This window comes from Anguilla rostrata, chromosome 11 (genome assembly GCF_018555375.3).
Source record: "Anguilla rostrata isolate EN2019 chromosome 11, ASM1855537v3, whole genome shotgun sequence".
In the NCBI taxonomy this organism is placed as follows: Eukaryota; Metazoa; Chordata; class Actinopteri; order Anguilliformes; family Anguillidae; genus Anguilla; species Anguilla rostrata.
In genome coordinates, this window is record NC_057943.1 from 38,333,908 (window position 1) to 38,351,692 (window position 17,785).

Consider the following 17,785-nt stretch of genomic DNA (forward strand, 5'->3'; position numbering starts at 1 on the left):
GACTGAAGCTCATATCCCCCAGGGGCTGGAGCTCATATCCCCCAGGGGCTGGAGCTCATATCCCCCTGGGGCTGGAGCTCATATCCCCCAGGGTCTGGAGCTCATATCCCCCTGGGGGCTGGAGCGCTCATCCCTCGGGGGCTGGAGCTGGATTGTGAGGGAGAATAAGGAATGAGAAGCTGACAGATGGGTGCGCATGGCTCCAGAGGAGCAGGGCAGGAGGGGGCAGTGTGGTCCAGTCTCCTGCATTCCTGGGCAGTGTTGGGCTGCTGGGGGGGGGGCTGGGGACCTCCCCTTCGGCTTATAAGAGCAGCTGCGTGGAGCGGTGCTGTGGCTCTCTGACTGTGCGCCACGTTCCTGCGTCATGCTCTCCTCCCAGCAGCCTTCTCTCTGCCCGCTGGCCAGACGCTGCCCGCTGAAGGTACGCTCCGACCGCGCACAGCTTCGCCTCCAACTGGCCTGCTGGTTGCCGGGCGCCTGTGTGTATGGGTATATGTGGGGCGGGGAGGGGGGTGGGGGTGTATTAAGGGCATTTGTGGCTTTTAAGATGTGAGCGTCTGAGGTGCTGGAAGTTATTTTGGGTTGTTTGCCAGGAGGAGGTCCGGGTGACTACTACAGCTGCTGTCCCCTCACAATCTTAAAAACAAACTGTATTAATTTTGGGAGAATTCTTAATTCAGCTCTGTGCTGACTTTGTTAATGACACTGCAGTCCATCTTTTTCACAATGAGCAAAACTAAACAAATACACAGGTCTGTTTGTCTTGTGCATTTGCTCCTTGTTCATCTTTGTGTATTCTAAAATAAGTCACAATGTTCTATATACAGCATCGCAATTACAGTGCCCACATCATGCACCGTTATGCATTTAAAGTAGACCACGCAGCCGAGCGGTAACGGTCTGCTGTCCCGAAAGGGCACCAGCCTAACCACTTTTCTTCATTGTTTTGCATTTGGAGTGCGGTGTGGTTTCCCCAGCTGTTTGTCTTTTCTTAAATAATGGCGTACAGCTGTGTGGAACCAATCCTGCATGAGAGCCGTTTACCTGAATTACCTGTATCAGCACTCTGCTTTTCTAAAGCATACAGTCCGCGCAGCGCCGGGGCTGAAACGTTAGCAGTTGTGTAACAGGAGCAGGGCATGCTGGGACATGCATCTATGCCTAGACCCCGTCCACGGCAGGACTGGTTTATCTCGGTCACACAGTGTGACCAGGGTCAGTAGATGAGGTACCGCAGACAGGTCGTTAAAGGTCACATTGAAAGGCGTGATTATGTCTGATTGTCGTCGCTTGTCTGAAGTTGAGCTGCTTTCGAAGCAGCACGGTCGTGGCTCTGTGAATTGAGCGGTGTTGTGTCTGTTTCGGCGGTATGGGCAGGGTGCAACTAATTTGCTCCAACGGCCTGACTGTTCAGTTCCGTTTGCACTGCCAGCAAACATGTTACAACTGCATGGCCTCTGCCGGTTAAGTAGCATTTAAATGTGTGCTGAGTAATCAAAGACAAACATCCAAAAAGGACCTTCAAGGCCACTCTGTGTATGTCTCACCTTGTCTCGTATTCTACCTCGCTCGATTTCACCTCTGTCGTTTCTCACTCGTCGTTGTCTGACTCTGTCTTGTCTCCCTCTGTCTGTCTCACTTGTCGTATTTGTCCACTGTCGTTGTCTCCTTGTCGTATTTTCTCACCTCTGTCCGATTGTCTCCTCGCTGTTGCCTCGTCCCTATTTGTTCTCTGTCTTTTGTTCCTCGTCTTGTCTCGCTCGTTGTATTCTACCTCGTCCGATTCTACTCTGTCGTTGTCGCTCGTCCCGTATTTGTCTACTCTGTCCGGATTGTTACTGTGTCCACAGTTTGCCAGGGTCATGTCAGATTGGAGGTAACCGCAGTATCAGTGTCAAAGCGGATTTAAAGGTCACATTTGAAATGAGCGTTTTGATTATGTCTTGATGTCGTCTCTTCGTCTTGGAAGTTTGAACGCATGCGTTCTCTGCAACGCAGCACGTGGTTCTGTGGCTCTGTGAATCTGAGCGGCTGTTGTTGTCCTGTTCCTCGGACGTTGTTCGGCAGGGTGCACCTTATTTGCTCAACTGGCTCTGACTGTTTAGTTCCCTTTGCTCCAGCAAACACTCTTACAACTGGCATGCCCATCTGCCCCGGTTAATTGTAGCATTCCGAAATGTTGTCTCACGTACTGTCAGCACGAAGTCCACAAAATGGTCCTTTTCGGTGTCTCACCTCTGTCTCGTATTTGTCTCACCTCTGTCCCGTATTTGTCTCACCTCCGTCTCTGGGATGTAGTTTGTGCCTCTGAAAGGCCAGAAAACATGCCGTTCACAGGGTTCCTCCTTGCATTTAACCTCTTCAGGTATAAAATCAAAAAATATATGATTAGAATGTTCTTTACTCAACATCCTAATGCTGATGTAACAATCACTTCTGGTAATCGAAAGCAATGGAGTTCTAGAACACTGGCTTAGAATTTTGAAGAAAGAAAAAAACATTCTAAAAAGCCTCCTCTTCAAAGGGTTAATTGGCTGAGCCTGACAGACTAAACCGGCCGTACATTAGTCATGCTATCTCACAACAGGCAGCCTGATTGCTTTATACAAAAGAGTGATTATGCCCGTCCTAAGTCCTACTGTGCGGACAGTGTGGTTTAAGGAATGCAGACACAGCTACTATACATAATCAATGACTCATTTCATTGTTGCAAGCCCATTAATCATGGATAGCTTTTAACTGTGTTATGACTACATTATTAGGTAATGGCTATATTATTATACCTTCAAGAAAATTATTTGTTCACAAAAGCAAAAGTTTTCTTCAAGTGTTCAAATTTCAATTAAAAATTAAATCAACCTGAATGTAAAAATATCTGTGTACTTCGTGGATTTACAGGACAGATGCTAAAAACCTTGGGTACCAGAGGACAAGGGAGCTGATTCTGACTGTGCGTTAAAGGTGTAGAACAGAAGGTAGAATGTGGCCTTTCCTCCCCTCACCCTGTCTGGTTTCTTCTCTTTTCTTAAACCTATAACAGCGTTTATTCAGGTGAAGACTCCAGTACTTCTGCTGAGGTTACGGGATGAGAAAGCAAGCCACATTTTCAAGGCTGCCATTGTCTGTGTAGCTTGCCTGCGTAAATTGTATATCTATGTTTGGTAATTTGCTGTACCCAAACAAACATTGTGCCCAGATCAATGTGTTTTCTATTCTGTTCTGTAGCATTATGGAATTGTAGTTTGTGGAATTGTTGTGTTTATGTAACACTTACTTTCTCGAGTTCAAATCCAAAAGGAATTTTACTGCCATCACAAGGGCCTGTAAATCTTGCCAAACATAAAATTACACCGTCTCATTGTTTATCTGGCCAATTGGAGAATGTGGAAGGAAATCTGGGAGTAGCCACAAATATCCAGACTGTTTGTAGACCCCACTGACTGCAGCATACCTGGAGGAGGTGTTTTAATGGGCAGATAATCAGCTCTGGCCCAGACGTGTGGTAGAGGGTTAATGTAGAAACGCTCTGTCAAATGTAACTATTTCCTGCATCACGTACTGCTTGTTTTTGCTGCTGTCTATCACCTACATTTTACACACTGACCAGGGCTCTGTATCACGAAGCAGGATCACTGAGTTAGCTGGATAACTGCACCGAGTAAAACTCGGAAACCTCCCAAATCTGGAACATGGACTGAAGTAAAAAGATCTGTTCCGGGCTTTACTCAGCGCAGTTATCCAGCTAACTCCGTAATCCTGCTTTGTGATACAGACCCAGGAGCTTTTAGGAAGCTTTGTGTCCCAGCTCCCCTCTGTATTTTTCAGCCTGTCTCATTATTTTGGCTGATAACTCAGGACTGGATGCATCTGGTCCCTTAGAGTCAGTGTAATACTGTGGCAAATGCACTAGCTACTCTACCCAAAACGAATGATTCCAGTTTTATTAAATCTGCTCTATTCTGATGTGGTGCAGACCACAGGTCTCACACAAAGGGATGTTGCGTTGTTTTGTTGAGTTTACGAGGGGATGTTGTGTTGTGTTGAGTTTACGAGGGGATGTTGTGTTGAGTTTACGAGGGGATGTTGTGTTGTTGTGTTGAGTTTATGAGAGCATGTTGTGTTGAGTTTACGAGGGCATGTTGTGTTGTGTTGAGTTTAGCAGAAAAAAGAACAGCAGACACAATATTTTAACCCGTCTTATGGTACCAGTAATAAAATCACCCAAACTCAAGGAATGTATACACCATATTCCCACACACATTTTTAAGCTCAGTCTTTTTCCCAAAAGCTGGCGTTTTGGTCCAAAGACCTTTTGTCAGGACGCATGGCAGTGCGAGGACCTGCTGTGGTGTTTTTGGTTGGAAGCTGAAGTCCTGATATGCACTCGGACCTTGCAGGTTGCAGTGAATTTTTATAGTGCTTTGGATGGTCCTCGCTGTTCTTTCCAGTGCAGCCAACAGTGCCAAGCAGCTTCCAATATACATAAAAATGAAAATGTTTTAGGGGTACAGCAGGGTGCTTTTTTGTAATGGATGATGTTGTCTCTGCATGCTGGTTTGTTGGTGGATGAATGTGTGTGTGTGTGTGTGTGTGTGTGTGTAATGGCCTCTCTCTCTCCCTTAAGGTGTGTTGGTGGAGGAGTGTATGTGTGTGTGTGTCTAATGGGCTCTCTCTCTCCCTCCCTCTAGGTGTGTTGGTGGAGAGTGTGTGTGTGTGTGTGTGTGTGTGTGTGTAATGGGCTCTCTCTCCTCCCTATAGGTGTGTGGTGGAGTGTGTGGTGGATGTGTTGTGTGTGTGTGTTAATGGGCCTCTCTCTCCTCCCTTAGGTGTGTTGGTGGAGGTGTGTGTGTTTGTGTGTGTGTGTGTGTAATGGCCTCTCTCTCTCTCCCTCTAGGTGTGTTGGTGGAGTGTGTGTGTGTGTGTGTGTGTGTAATGGCCTCTCTCTCTCTCCCCTTAGGTGTGTTGGTGGAGGTTTGTGTGTGTGTGTGTGTGTGTGTGTGTGTGTGTGTGTGTGTGTGTAATGGGCTCTCTCCCTCCCTATAGGTGTGTTGGTGGAGGAGTGTGTGTGTGTGTGTGTGTGTGTAATGGCCTCTCTCTCTCTCCCTTTAGGTGTGTTGGTGGAGGAGTGTGTGTGTCCTGTATCCGCTGCTGTGCCTGGTTGCTCTCCCCAGCAGACAAGAGGCTGTGAAGGCACGCTGTGGTCGTGAGCTCGTAGCTGATCTGGAGTTTGTGTGTGGAGACAGAGGTTTCTACCGAGGTAAGAACCTCAGATCGATCTGAGTTTATATCACGCTATGGATGAGATCACAGATCGGAGTGTACATCACACTTCAGTTCAGATCTGCCTGAGTGTACATCACATTTCAGTGCAGATCAGCAGATCAGCAGATCATCAACTCAACCTTGTGTTTACATCATAATTCAGATCAAATCAGCTTGAGAGTTGCTCCTGGAGTCTATTATATGCTGTCAGCCTTATAACATAATGCACGATAATGTCCTGTAAATAAAGGTTATATGCACACACAATGTGGTATGGAAATGTTTTGTATGAAAAACATGAACATGAAAACATTACATGAACATTACAAGTGAAAATAAGTATTTCTGCAGTTTACTAACCCAACTATTAACAATTTGAACTAGCCGAATACTTGAATTGGAACTAGCTGACATTTGGTAACCAGCAAGTTACTATGGAATTGCGTTTAATGGTAGAAAGTGCATTAAAACTCAGCACACAAGTTTATATATGAACATATTCTTAATGTAGCTATAGTTACAGCTATATGAATCACCCAAGGACCTTGCACTGTATTCACATAGTGACAATGAATAAAACAAAAATACAGAAATGACACTGAAACCATTTGTTTCATAATTTCTCTCTCGAAATTATGGTAAACTTGCAATGGGGACGTCACTCTAGTTCTAGATTAATTACTGCCACGGCTGCTGTCAGCTAAGTGTATCACTTCCTCCTCAGAAGGCTATTTCTGCTGTGCCCCTCCCCCAGAACACCTCAGCCAATCACATCGCTCCCTGTTCCTCCCTCAAGGACACACTGGCAGTCTGCTTACAGTTCTTTTCAGGCAGTCTGATGACAAAATGACAACAAAGTATATTTGGCTGGCACAACAGTAATAGAATTAATAACAATTATTAGTTGTGTTATGACTAGAATTATAACATAAATTGAAGAGAATTCATTTAAATTAAATTGTATTACTATTGTGTTTTTTTAGAGATGCTGTCACAAATAGGCTGTACTAGCAAATTGAAAAACAGGAAAATTTTGAGCCGTTAGGTCAAACCCCCCCCCCCAATAAATAAAAAAAGATTAAATATAGCAAGAGAGGTTTTAAAAAAATTTCAAAATAAAAAAATTCAAAGTGAATAAAACCAGAGGGGAGCCCATCCTCAGCCAGGCAGCCTGGTATCAGTACTTAAATTTAGGATAAATGTTAACAGGCAGGTCATGGGGAACCTACTGGACAAATGAACATGGTTGTTGGGCAAATTATAGTCGAAGGTACCAGCCTAGCTGGTAAAAAAATGTATTCTAATAAGTAGCCTAGCTGGTAAAAAAAAATGTATTCTAATAAGTAGGTCAGAAGAGCAAGATGGAACACGTCGGGCTCAAGATTTTGCCATGATGTGGGAGTAAGCCAGGGGCTGGAGTGGTCTGGGGACTGGGATGGGTGAAGGAGCCTCGTTTATGTGGTTGAGTAGCAGTTAAATCACAGCTTGCTATTTATTATAATCAGATTATTATGAGAGCAAATAACAATGTATTTATGTAGACGTGGTAAGAAACACACAGTACAATTTAACCAGCACAAAGAACTGCACTAAGAACCTGGTCAAGTGTAATTCCAGTCACTGGATTATGATGACTGACAGTTGATTATACAGGAATATATCCAGAATAAGTTTAAATGTATATGTGGAATTTTAAAAGAGTAGTGGAGTTATCATGACTACATTCCAAAATTACATTATTCCCAAAATTACATTAATTACATTGGATCACCCTCTACCAGGGCTGCTGTCCTGTAATCTGCAGTAATATTCATATTTGATGGGACGCTATCACAGATTTAAAGGGGAATGTCCAATAAATGAGATGCAGGACAAGCACTGTCATTTTATTGGCTCAGTTGTCACAGTGTCACATCTCAGCAGTCTTATGGTCTGCTGGATCTCCTGCTCCAGTTTGTTGATTGTCTGATATCTAGGTGCTTTGCAGTGATTGGCTGTTGTGCCAGTACTGTGCCGTGCTCGACTGACCTGGCAATGCTGTGCTGTGCTGTCCTTGGCTGGTGGTGACCGTGCCCTCCAGTGATTGGCTGAAGCGTCGGTGCAGCGCTGTGATTGGCTGTGTGCTGTGTCTCCAGGGAAGGTGTCGGGGGGGAGGAACGGAGCTCGTCTGCGCGGGAGGGGCATCGTGGAGCAGTGCTGCCTGCGGGGCTGTGACCTGCAGCACTTGGAGGCGTACTGCGCCAAACCGCTCCGGAGTCGAAGGCACGCGCCCAATCACACGCCGCCGCCGCCCGCCACGGTGAGGCCTCACCCTCTCGCCCCAGCACACAACCCCCCCCCCCTCAGTGTCTCGGCTGGAATACTGGAACTGTCTATCCAGGGCCCCAAGGGGGGGGAGGGAGACTCTAAAATCCTGGTGTATAGTTTTAAGGGGGCCGACAGGGGACTACATATGCACAGGGCCCAGAACGTCTTGCTACACCCCAACCCCAACCGCACCCATACTTTCCCCTCTTGCTCCTCACACACAGTCTACCCCCCACACTCAGGGTGCATCCCATTACTTTTCACTCCTCACCTTTCCTCCAGTCCCCCACTCTCCCACTATCCACCCTTGTGTCCTTACACGGAAGTATGTGAAGGAACGGAGGGGAGGAGACGAGTTTGAAGCCACTTTGCCAATACAGTTCTGTGCACTTCGCTCGTCTCCTACAATATTGGGACCTGGATGGGGAGGAGGAAAGAGAGAGAGGGAGGGGAGGGAGGAAGGTAGGAGAGGAGGGGAGGTGGTAGTGGAGGAAAGGGAGAGGAGGGAGGGTAGGGAGAAGTGAGGAGGGGAGGTGGTAGTGGAGGAAAGGAGGAGAGGAGGGGAGGTGGTAGTGGAGGAAAGGAGGAGAGGAGGGGAGGTGGTAGTGGAGGAAAGTAGGTGAGGAGGGGAGGTGGTAGTGGAGGAAACGAGGGGAGGAGGGGAGGTGGTAGTGGAGAAAAGGAGAGGAGATGGGGAGGTGGGAGAAAAGTAGGTGAGGAGATGAAATAGTAATGGAGGAAAGGGGGATGCATTTTTTGAGTATTGGGACACCCCCTGAAGATAAATGTCCTTGTAGACCGGGGTCATTGGAATAACTGCCGGGTCAGGTTATTGCTGGCCTCTCATCCGTCAGTGATGCGTACTCTAACTGCAGCCTTTGTCCTCTGTTGTTCCACAGGAGGTGCTTTTCCGTGCGGTGTTCCGGAAGAGAATCTGGGCGCTGTACGGACCCGCGACGGCCCGGATGGCGTCTCTGACGGGCGGCCTGGGGCCCGGGCTGCGGGCGGGGCCCGCACAGTGGACGCGCGGGGGCGCGGCCTCTGAGAGGACACAGCACAGAGACTGGAAGTCTCTCTCAGAACAGTAGCAGAGTCCAGGGGGGGATCCACCACAAACTCTGACCCCTGCCGCTGCTGCCGCTCCAGCTGTTGCTGCTACACATATCTGCCAACGCTCATACGAAAACGTCACAGTCTTATTTACACAGTTACAGTCGCCTTAAACATTCCACAGTATCGAAACGGATAGTTTTTCTCATTTATACCGTTCACTGAGTGAAAAATGTGAAAATGTGAGGCGGGAAAGCCTGTTGTGTGCGAGTATTTATTTTACCGTTTCTGCCTTTGAGGAAAAATGTCTTAGCATGAATGTGGAGTGAGTAAATTGCACTGCCAGGGAAGGGGGTTGCTGTACAAACTGTTTTCAGTCTGCCTCTTTGTGTCCTGTTTTTACAGGAGGAATTAAGAAGCCGTTGCTTGCAGCCATATTTTTTGAAAACCAAAAAAAAAAGTTACACTAAATAATTACTTGATTTGTTTTTGCGATCAAAAAGCTTTTTGTGTTTTTCATCCTGTTGTCAGATGAGTGGATTTTGTAATTGATTGATTTGTATGTTGTTGAAAGAAGCTTGTGCACTATTGACTGTTTTTGTAATTGATTGATTTGTATGTTGTTGAGAGAAGAATGTGCACTATTGACCGTTTTTGAACGCTTGCTTTGTGAAATATCATAAAGTGATGCCAGCTGAAAATGGTGGCCTTGATCTTATTTTTGAAGGAATTTAGTTTTTCTTTAAAATCGATCCAGTCTACTTTCAGAGTCGATATGCCTGACCCTGCAGCTTCAAAGTGTAGAGGTTCTGCAATATTTAATCCACCGTGTCTCAGACACATAACTTATTTGACAGTTGGTACATCTGAAAAGCATTTTGTCCACTACTGTTAAACTCCATGTGTTCGTTGAACCTTTAGAGAACCGTAATTCTGGGCGAGTTTAACATACTGTCCTCCTGCTGTTTTGTGCTGTCAGAGGATCCCGAAGCTTGTAATCTCCAGACCCCCAAAATGACAGCCTGGTAACTCCCCTTCCTGTATTCATGCTAAATGTTTGAAACTTTATCCAGCGTCCGGTACGGGTTGAAATGCATTTAGCACACTAGCACATGAAAGCAGGTCTGAATTATGATCTAATATCATAGATCTTTGTAAGGCGTGTAGCTATTTATCATATAAATATTACATAATATTACATAATTTATTTACATTACATTTGACGCTTTTATCCAAACTAACGTACAATAACTGCACACTGAAGGTCATTGGAACAATTATAGAAAACGGGTCCAATAAGGTACAATTCCCATTAAGTGTCAGCTATATAGCCATGAACATTAGGTCTAGTTCATCCAGTAAGCATAGGCTAAGTTGGTAAAGTTACGGCAAGTCCAACAAGAAGTATGGCCTGATTACAAGAGATGTGACAAACATCAGGATGATAGTACAAGTGCTAGATGAAGATGTAAGTGTAACATGAAAGTGCTAGAAGATCAAGATACAGGGATACAAATGATATAAGACAGATCTGAATTTGTGAGTTACCCTGCGGAGGAGTAGTGTTAGAGTTTGTCAGGGTACCTGTCTGAAGAGATGTGTCTTCAGACCGCGGTGGAAAATGGGCAGTGACCGAGTGGTTCGTAGAAGAATGGGTAGTTCGTTTCACCTCTGGGGAACTAGGATGGAGAAGCACCGTGGTCGGGACGAGCGAGAGCCATTCGCCCGGACTTGCACTAGTCACCCTGCTGCAGCGGAGCGGTCGAGCCAGCGTGTAGAGCTGAACTATGTCCTGTCAGTAGGCAGGGGCTGTCCTGTTGGGCACTTGTACTCAGTTTGCACCTAGAGGTCCACGGTGATCCCTGAATAATTTGTTCATTCTGGGGGGATGGGGCACATTTCACTTTTCCTTTTGGCTCAGCAATACACCTCTGCCTTGTAAACCTGTAGCAAACTGTTTTAATAAAATACCTCAGCGCAGAAGTATGCGTGGAATAAGCGCATGCATGCAGGAAACTCTATTGGCTTATATCCAGAGGAGGCCAATCATTGGCTGTTTCTGAGGTTGGCTGGTTCACCCCCCCACTGTGTCTCAGTGCGTGTTCTCACCCCTTCCTATTTCGTTCTGGCGCAGATACCAGACTCCGGTAGGGGAAGACAATTCCACTTTAACGGCAGTTCCGTTTTGACACAGTCATGCTTTTGAGAGCCAACTCCTGTGGTATGCCCCTGCATTGGCTTATTGCATCTGTTGCGCAAAAAGTCGCACACAAACCAAGATGATTCTCAGAAAATGAGCACTTTCTGGGAGGCATGAAGAGTTTCATATGGGCCTTGATCTACCAGACTTTACATTGCTGAGCCACCATGTTCCACTTGAAGAAAATCCAGTTATGGTGTTTAAAACAGAGCCAGCCCAAAGGCCTGACTTTGCCACTGTGGATGACTGGCGCATTTGGTGGGGCCAGACCCTTTGGTGCTGGGATTGCAGTTTTGGCTGCTTCAGCCGAGCCAAGTTTTTGGCTTGTGAAAATACCCCCCCCCCCCCCCAGTCCTGTGGTGAAAGACCCAGGCGAAGGCTCGTTAAGACCAGATAATTACCAATTACCCCCCTGCTGGGCTGAGACCAATCAGAACCCACCCCAGAAGCAGCCTGGGGGTCACCCCCCCCCCACCTCTCCTGGCTGTATGTCCACTGCTTGGGAGCCCTAGTGGGCCAGAGTGCATGTGTGTGTGCAGCCTCATGGATAAGACTAACCCTGCTGTATCTTCCTCCATATCCAATTCAGTTACACCTCGGCAGGGTGGCATGACCCATACCTAATACCTATACAGCACTTTTCAGGATTTCCTGCAGAAATAACCACAAGGACCACAGACCCTCAGCCCTTAAAAACATGAATTTCTGTGCCTTCTGACCTCATATCAGCAGACAGAATTCACAAACAACTTCACACTTCCACACAATGAAGCCTCAAACTTAGGGGAAACATTTTCCTGCCGATTACATCATCACAAATGCTCCAGGCCCACAAAATTTATGTCTCCCCATTGGACATTTATCCACATCAGCCAATAAAAGCATCGGATGCACACACAAAATGAAGATATATGAAAGTGAACACATAAAAATAAATAAAAAAACTTTGCTGTTGAATCTCTAACTCATTAGCGCTGGCTTGCTTGCTAAATAATAATTGCCTAAAAAAATTAAACTACTGCTTTTTCAATTATGTAATCCTTGTGAGAAACTTATTAACATTTTTGAAATACAAATAAAATACACCCACACTTTATCACAGTTTTGCTATTGGAAGTTTTACTGAGTTACTTTAGCTACCTTGCTAACAAGTCGACAGACCAAGTGTACAACCTTATGACTTTGACATCATAGTGTATACTAACGACTTCGAAATTAAGCACTGAAATCTGCGTTGCGATTCAGTCTGGTAGGTAACATTACCGGTTGAATGGAAATCAATGCAAGATAATGACTTCTCCTCTACCAATATACAATTAGTATGTCTGCCATGTACACAATACCCCATTAAAAACACTTCTAAAAATATGGCAAACACTTTCATGTATTTATGGTTCATGGTAAAGTTAAAGTGACTGGATGCAGGCCTATGCGTTTCATTTCGAATGTGTGTTTGCATATATTTATGCACATACACGCCTCTCTCACAGCTGACATTTATATGCATTAGGCTACTATTATCACTTACTCATAACACAGCACGTCCATCCTCAACCTGGGTTGAGCACTCATACATTTTCTTTTCTGCAGGACTGAAAAGAGACTGTGTTGATTTGCGGAATTGCAGGAATTTAAAGTGCTGAAAAGGGCAATTGCAGTGTTGGCCTGTATCTGCTGAACGGGTTTGTGGTTATGTGTGCCCCGTGGGCGTGTGGTGGTTATGTGTGCCCCGTTGCAGCGAGCGTGTGGTGGTTATGTGTGCCCCGTTGCAGTGGGCGTGTGGTGGTTATGTGTGCCCCGTTGCAGCGGGCGCGTGGTGGTTATGTGTGCCCCGTGAGCGCGTGGTGGTTATGTGTGCCTCGTTGCAGCGAGCACGTGGTGGTTATGTGTTCCCCGTTGCAGCGAGCACGTGGTGGTTATGTGTTCCCTGTTGCAGTGTGCACGTGGTGGTTATGTGTTCCCCGTTGCAGTGTGCACGTGGTGGTTATGTGTGCCTTGTTGCAGCGAGCACGTGGTGGTTATGTGTTCCCCGTTGCAGTGTGCACGTGGTGGTTATGTGTGCCCTGTTGCAGCGAGCACGTGGTGGTTATGTGTTCCCCGTTGCAGCGAGCGTGTGGTGGTTATGGGTGCCCCGTTGCAGTGTGCGCGTGGTGGTTATGTGTTCCCCGTTGCAGTGGGCACGTGGTGGTTATGTGTGCCCCGTGAGCGCGTGGTGGTTGTGTGCCCCGTTGCAGTGTGCGCATGGTGGATATGTGTGCCCTGTGGGCACGTGGTGGTTATGTGTGCCCCGTGGGCGCGTGGTGGTTATGTGTGCCCCGTTGCAGTGTGCGCGTGGTGGTTATGTGTTCCCCGTGGGCGCGTGGTGGTTATGTGTGCCCCGTTGCAGTGTGCGCGTGGTGGTTATGTGTTCCCCGTGAGCGCGTGGTGGTTATGTGTGCCCCGTGAGCGCGTGGTGGTTATGTGTGCCTCGTTGCAGCGAGCACGTGGTGGTTATGTGTGCCCTGTTGCAGCGAGCATGTGGTGGTTATGTGTTCCCTGTTGCAGCGAGCACGTGGTGGTTATGTGTTCCCCGTTGCAGTGTGCACGTGGTGGTTATGTGTGCCCTGTTGCAGCGAGCACGTGGTGGTTATGTGTTCCCCGTTGCAGTGTGCACGTGGTGGTTATGTGTGCCCTGTTGCAGCGAGCATGTGGTGGTTATGTGTGCCCCGTTGCAGTGTGCGCGTGGTGGTTATGTGTGCCCCGTGGGCGTGTGGTGGTTATGTGTGCCCGTTGCAGCGAGTAGTGTGCATAAGGTCCTCCCCTATCAGTGGCGGGTCCACGCCCTTCAGCGACCCAAACGCTTGCCCTATCAGCTTACCCTTCCCGCTTGCCTCTCCAGCTTGGCTCCTCTCAGCTTGCCCTCTCACAGCTCTGGCTACCTCTTCCAGCTCTGTCTTCTCCCAGCTGTGCTCTGCCTGCCAGCTTACCTCTCCAGCTCTGGCTACCCTCTTCCAGCTCTGCCCTCTCCCAGCTCTGGCTACCCTCTTCCAGCTCTGTCTTCTCCCAGCTGTGCTCTGCCCTGTCCCAGCTCTACCCTCTCCCAGCTCTGGCTACCCTCTTCCAGCTCTGCCCTCTCCCAGCTCTGGCTACCCTCTTCCAGCTCTGTCTTCTCCCAGCTGTGCTCTGCCCTATCCCAGCTCTACCCTCTCCCAGCTCTCCCTGCCCTCTCCCAGCTCTGCCTTCTCCCAGCTCTGCCCTCTCCCAGCTCTGCCTTCTCCCAGCTCTGGCTGCCCTCTTCCAGCTGTGCTCTGCCCTATCCCAGCTCTACCCTCTCCCAGCTCTCCCTGCCCTCTCCCAGCTCTGCCTTCTCCCAGCTCTGCCCTCTCCCAGCTCTGCCTTCTCCCAGCTCTGGCTGCCCTCTTCCAGCTCTGCTCCTCCCAGGAGGGAATGGGCTGAAAATGCAGCAGGGCTTGGCTGGCCAGTGGCATCACTAGGGGGTGCGGGGGGTGCAGACTGCACCGGGTGACAGTATCAGAGGGGGGTGACACCGAAATGACTGACAATAATTTTTTTTGTGCAGTGTCTTGAGTAGCGACGAGTTTAATTTCTCCAAAGCCGTTTACTGCCGGTTGATTTAATTAGCGGTATTAATGTGACGATAAGCGCTTTGTCGGTTGAATGCATAACATGCAATTCCTTGAGCCCACACCCGCCAGCACTCATCCACCCCCCCCGCCCCCTGGTCACCAACATCGGGTGACACCAACGGTCGACTGCGCCGGGTGTCACCAACCCTAGTGACACCACTGTGGCTGGCAAGAGGGAATCAGGGCAGGCCCAGGACCACGCCTCCTGGTTAAGTAGCCACGCACACCTGGAATGCGTTATGAATCAGTCCAGGGTTTCAAAGTGTTCTTTCCACAGTAGGTGTTTGTGGTGTCTGGGGAACTCCCATACAATGAGAGAGAGATGAAGAGAGAGAGAGAGAGAGAGAGAGAGAGAGAGATGGAGAGAGAGCTGAACTGAATTGAACTGATCCAAACTTTCAAGATTGGAAGATGTTTTTTTTATTTTGTCTTCATTTTTTTCTCTTACAGCTCTTTGTAAAGCATCAAAAGGGCCAGTTTCGCAGACAAGTAGAATTTTAAAATGAGTTTTGAACTGACAATATACATTCAAAATTGACAAAATAGTCTTGGACTAGACTTAATCTGTGTCCACAGAACTGGCCCTAAATGCTTTTAAATGCAGTTTAAATAAAACAAGTCAGCACGTAAAACTTGGGAGACAATTAGTAATGATGTATTATTGTGATTCAATGTTGCCTACCCCAGTTTGTTTCAGATCCCGTATTATCCGATTTTAGTTACATTTTCCTTGAATGTTTTGGAGGGTTTCTGTCCATCAGTAACAGTATCATTGAATTTCCAACTTTGAGTGTAGATGGTTCAACTGAAGTAAGAGCAGGCTATTCATTATGTATAGCACCCAGTCTTGAGGTTTTTTTGTATTCTTTTTAAATGTAGGCATTTAGATAAAATGGGAGAGGTCGAGAGAGAGAGAGGTAAAGGGAGAAGGGGAGAGAGAGTGAGGGAGAGAAATGTAAAGGGAGAGAGAAGGGTAAAGGGAGAGAGAGAGAGATGATGTTGCCTGCAGTTGACCCTGAAGTACAGCTGTCTGTGAGGCTGCCCCCCACCCCCACCCCCCCCCTCAGCTGGGGGGAGATAAGAGCTCCAATCCTGGGGAAAGTTTATCATCAGCTCTATGGAGCAGCAGAGGTCAGGCACATTCACCAGAGGCAAATATCAAGGAAATCCTCAGATGGAAAGTTCACCTTCACCTGTACCTGCCCTGGAGAGGCAGGATATACAGAAATTCATTGACCTGATAGGCTTGGAGGCAGGACTTGTAGTTGTGCTAGTGCTGTTGTTGTTGCTGCTGTTGCTGCTGTTGCTGTTGTTGTCATGACGCATGCTTTTTTATTATACACCGATTTAATTGAGATCCTCATTCAATAACAACCAGGCAACAGGAAAAAGAAAAAAAAGTGTGATACCACATGCAACAGATTAATTAGTGTATGTATTTTTTCCCCCAGGTCCATTCAGCAATGATTATGGGACCAGCAAGGATAGAGAGCCGCAGACATCCAATCAGGAGAGCCAATGAACAATGAATTCGTTAGCACACTGTATGTGGGGGGGAAAGGTAGAATTCGCAAATGTTTTAAAGAAAGAGTGCAGCTCTGGCTAACAGTCACCAGATTTTCATTGAACGTTAGCTCATTACTACATCAAGACCCTTAGCAGTCTGGGATGCAGTCACTGGTGTGGTACCGAAGGTAAGAGAGGGAGGATATAGTTAGTCGGTAGAGAATTCAAGTTTGGCTGAGATTTAGTTTGAAATTCTAATTGTTTTTCCAACCCAAAATTTGAATGAGGCAGATTAGCTCTCTGGTTTCCTAACCCTCACGTCCATTGGCTAAATTAATCTCTACCTCCCCACCAGCAAGGTAACATATGAACACATGTTATTGATACTGTCACACGCTGAGTGACATCCCTGGGAGGGAGAGATTCCTGTTCACAGGGACTAACGGCCACTCTGGTCTTCACCAGCGTGGTTTACTGAAAGAGAGAGAGTTCTTTAAACAAACAAACAAACAAACATGCAGGAATCTTCATCATTCCCCTTCACAGGTTCTGAGCAAAATTAGCAAACCAAAATAACAAAGACAAAATAAACCAAACGCAGGGTCAGCTTTTCAGCTTTTCAACCTTTATCTTTTCAGCTCCTCAACCTTTCAGCTTTTCAAACTTTAGCTTTTCAGCTCCTCAAATTTTCAACCTTTATCTTTTCAGCTCCTCAAATTTTCGACCTTTAGGTTTTCAGCTACTCAGCTTTTCAGCTTTTCAAACTTTAGCTTTTCAGCCCGGCTGCTTCTGTCCTGTTCACTCTCTCTCTCAAACATGCTCTCTCGGTGTGTGGATTCCCAGGCTCAGCCTCCCACTGTGGAAAGTGTGCACACCGTTAAGCTCTGACCTGATTGGCCAATGCAACACAGGTATGTTTTTTCACTCAACCATTAGGCATGGCCCCAGACCACCACCATTTATTTTTGCAAAAATTGACACTAGAGAGGCCTAATCCACAGGTAAACTAAAAATGAGCCCATGACCATGGTGCTGTTGTGCCCAGGTACTAGGGATGGGAATACAAATACCATATTCGGCAGCACTCGCCATAACAATAATGCATTCTCCCCGAATGTTTTCACCTCCCGGATTTGCCCAATATTTTTCGGATTTGGATCTTTTTTCCACTCTTTGATGCGATTTGCTCAGAAGTCAGCACCAAGTTTCTAAATTAGACACATATACACACCTGCAAAGAGACAGCGAGTGAGAGTTTCCCTTAACACTAAACAAACAAATAAATAGGCCAGAGCAACACCTTCACACTTTGGGGTCCTCATAATTAAAATCACTCTAACACCGTAAATGCTATATCCTCCTCCTTCCATGACTTTCCTAGATATTTGGGCTTAAACTAACTGTGTTTCTAAAATTCTTATTAAAAAATACTCAGTCAAAAATTACTGGCAGTTCAAGCTATTTTCTTCCCAACATTAAGGTAAAGTGGGGCTTCAACAAAGAAGGGAGAAAAAGTATTGGCAAACAGAAAACAACAAAACATGTTCGCCTTACAGTCTGTAGTTTTTATTTTATTAGGAGTTCACAGCACACAGTAGTTCATAATCAAGACGAGGAACCATTTTTTTAACTATAAAATCATTTTTTTAGTATAAGTGACATCAGTGTCCCTCCGGTAGGTTGTGGCGATGGAGTTCATGCTGTTCGTACTCTGCATTTCAGAGTAAGGATGAGTAACTATATTTTGATTTATAAAAACATTTTTTCCTATGTTTTAAACTTGATTTGACTGTTTGTTTGCCTCAGTGTTATAAAAGCCTGTTATGGCCATATA

General features: G+C 46.6%; 1 protein-coding gene across 1 annotated transcript; it reads left to right on the forward strand.

Annotated features, from left to right (window-relative positions):
• On the forward strand, positions 1-9,320 carry igf3 (insulin-like growth factor 3). The gene is made up of 4 exons (XM_064299924.1): positions 1-421; positions 5,110-5,257; positions 7,398-7,561; positions 8,469-9,320. Exons 1-4 carry the CDS (start codon positions 365-367, stop codon positions 8,655-8,657), a joined length of 558 nt encoding a protein of 185 aa, XP_064155994.1. The 5' UTR covers positions 1-364; the 3' UTR covers positions 8,658-9,320.
• Positions 9,321-17,785: the final 8,465 nt, after the last annotated feature.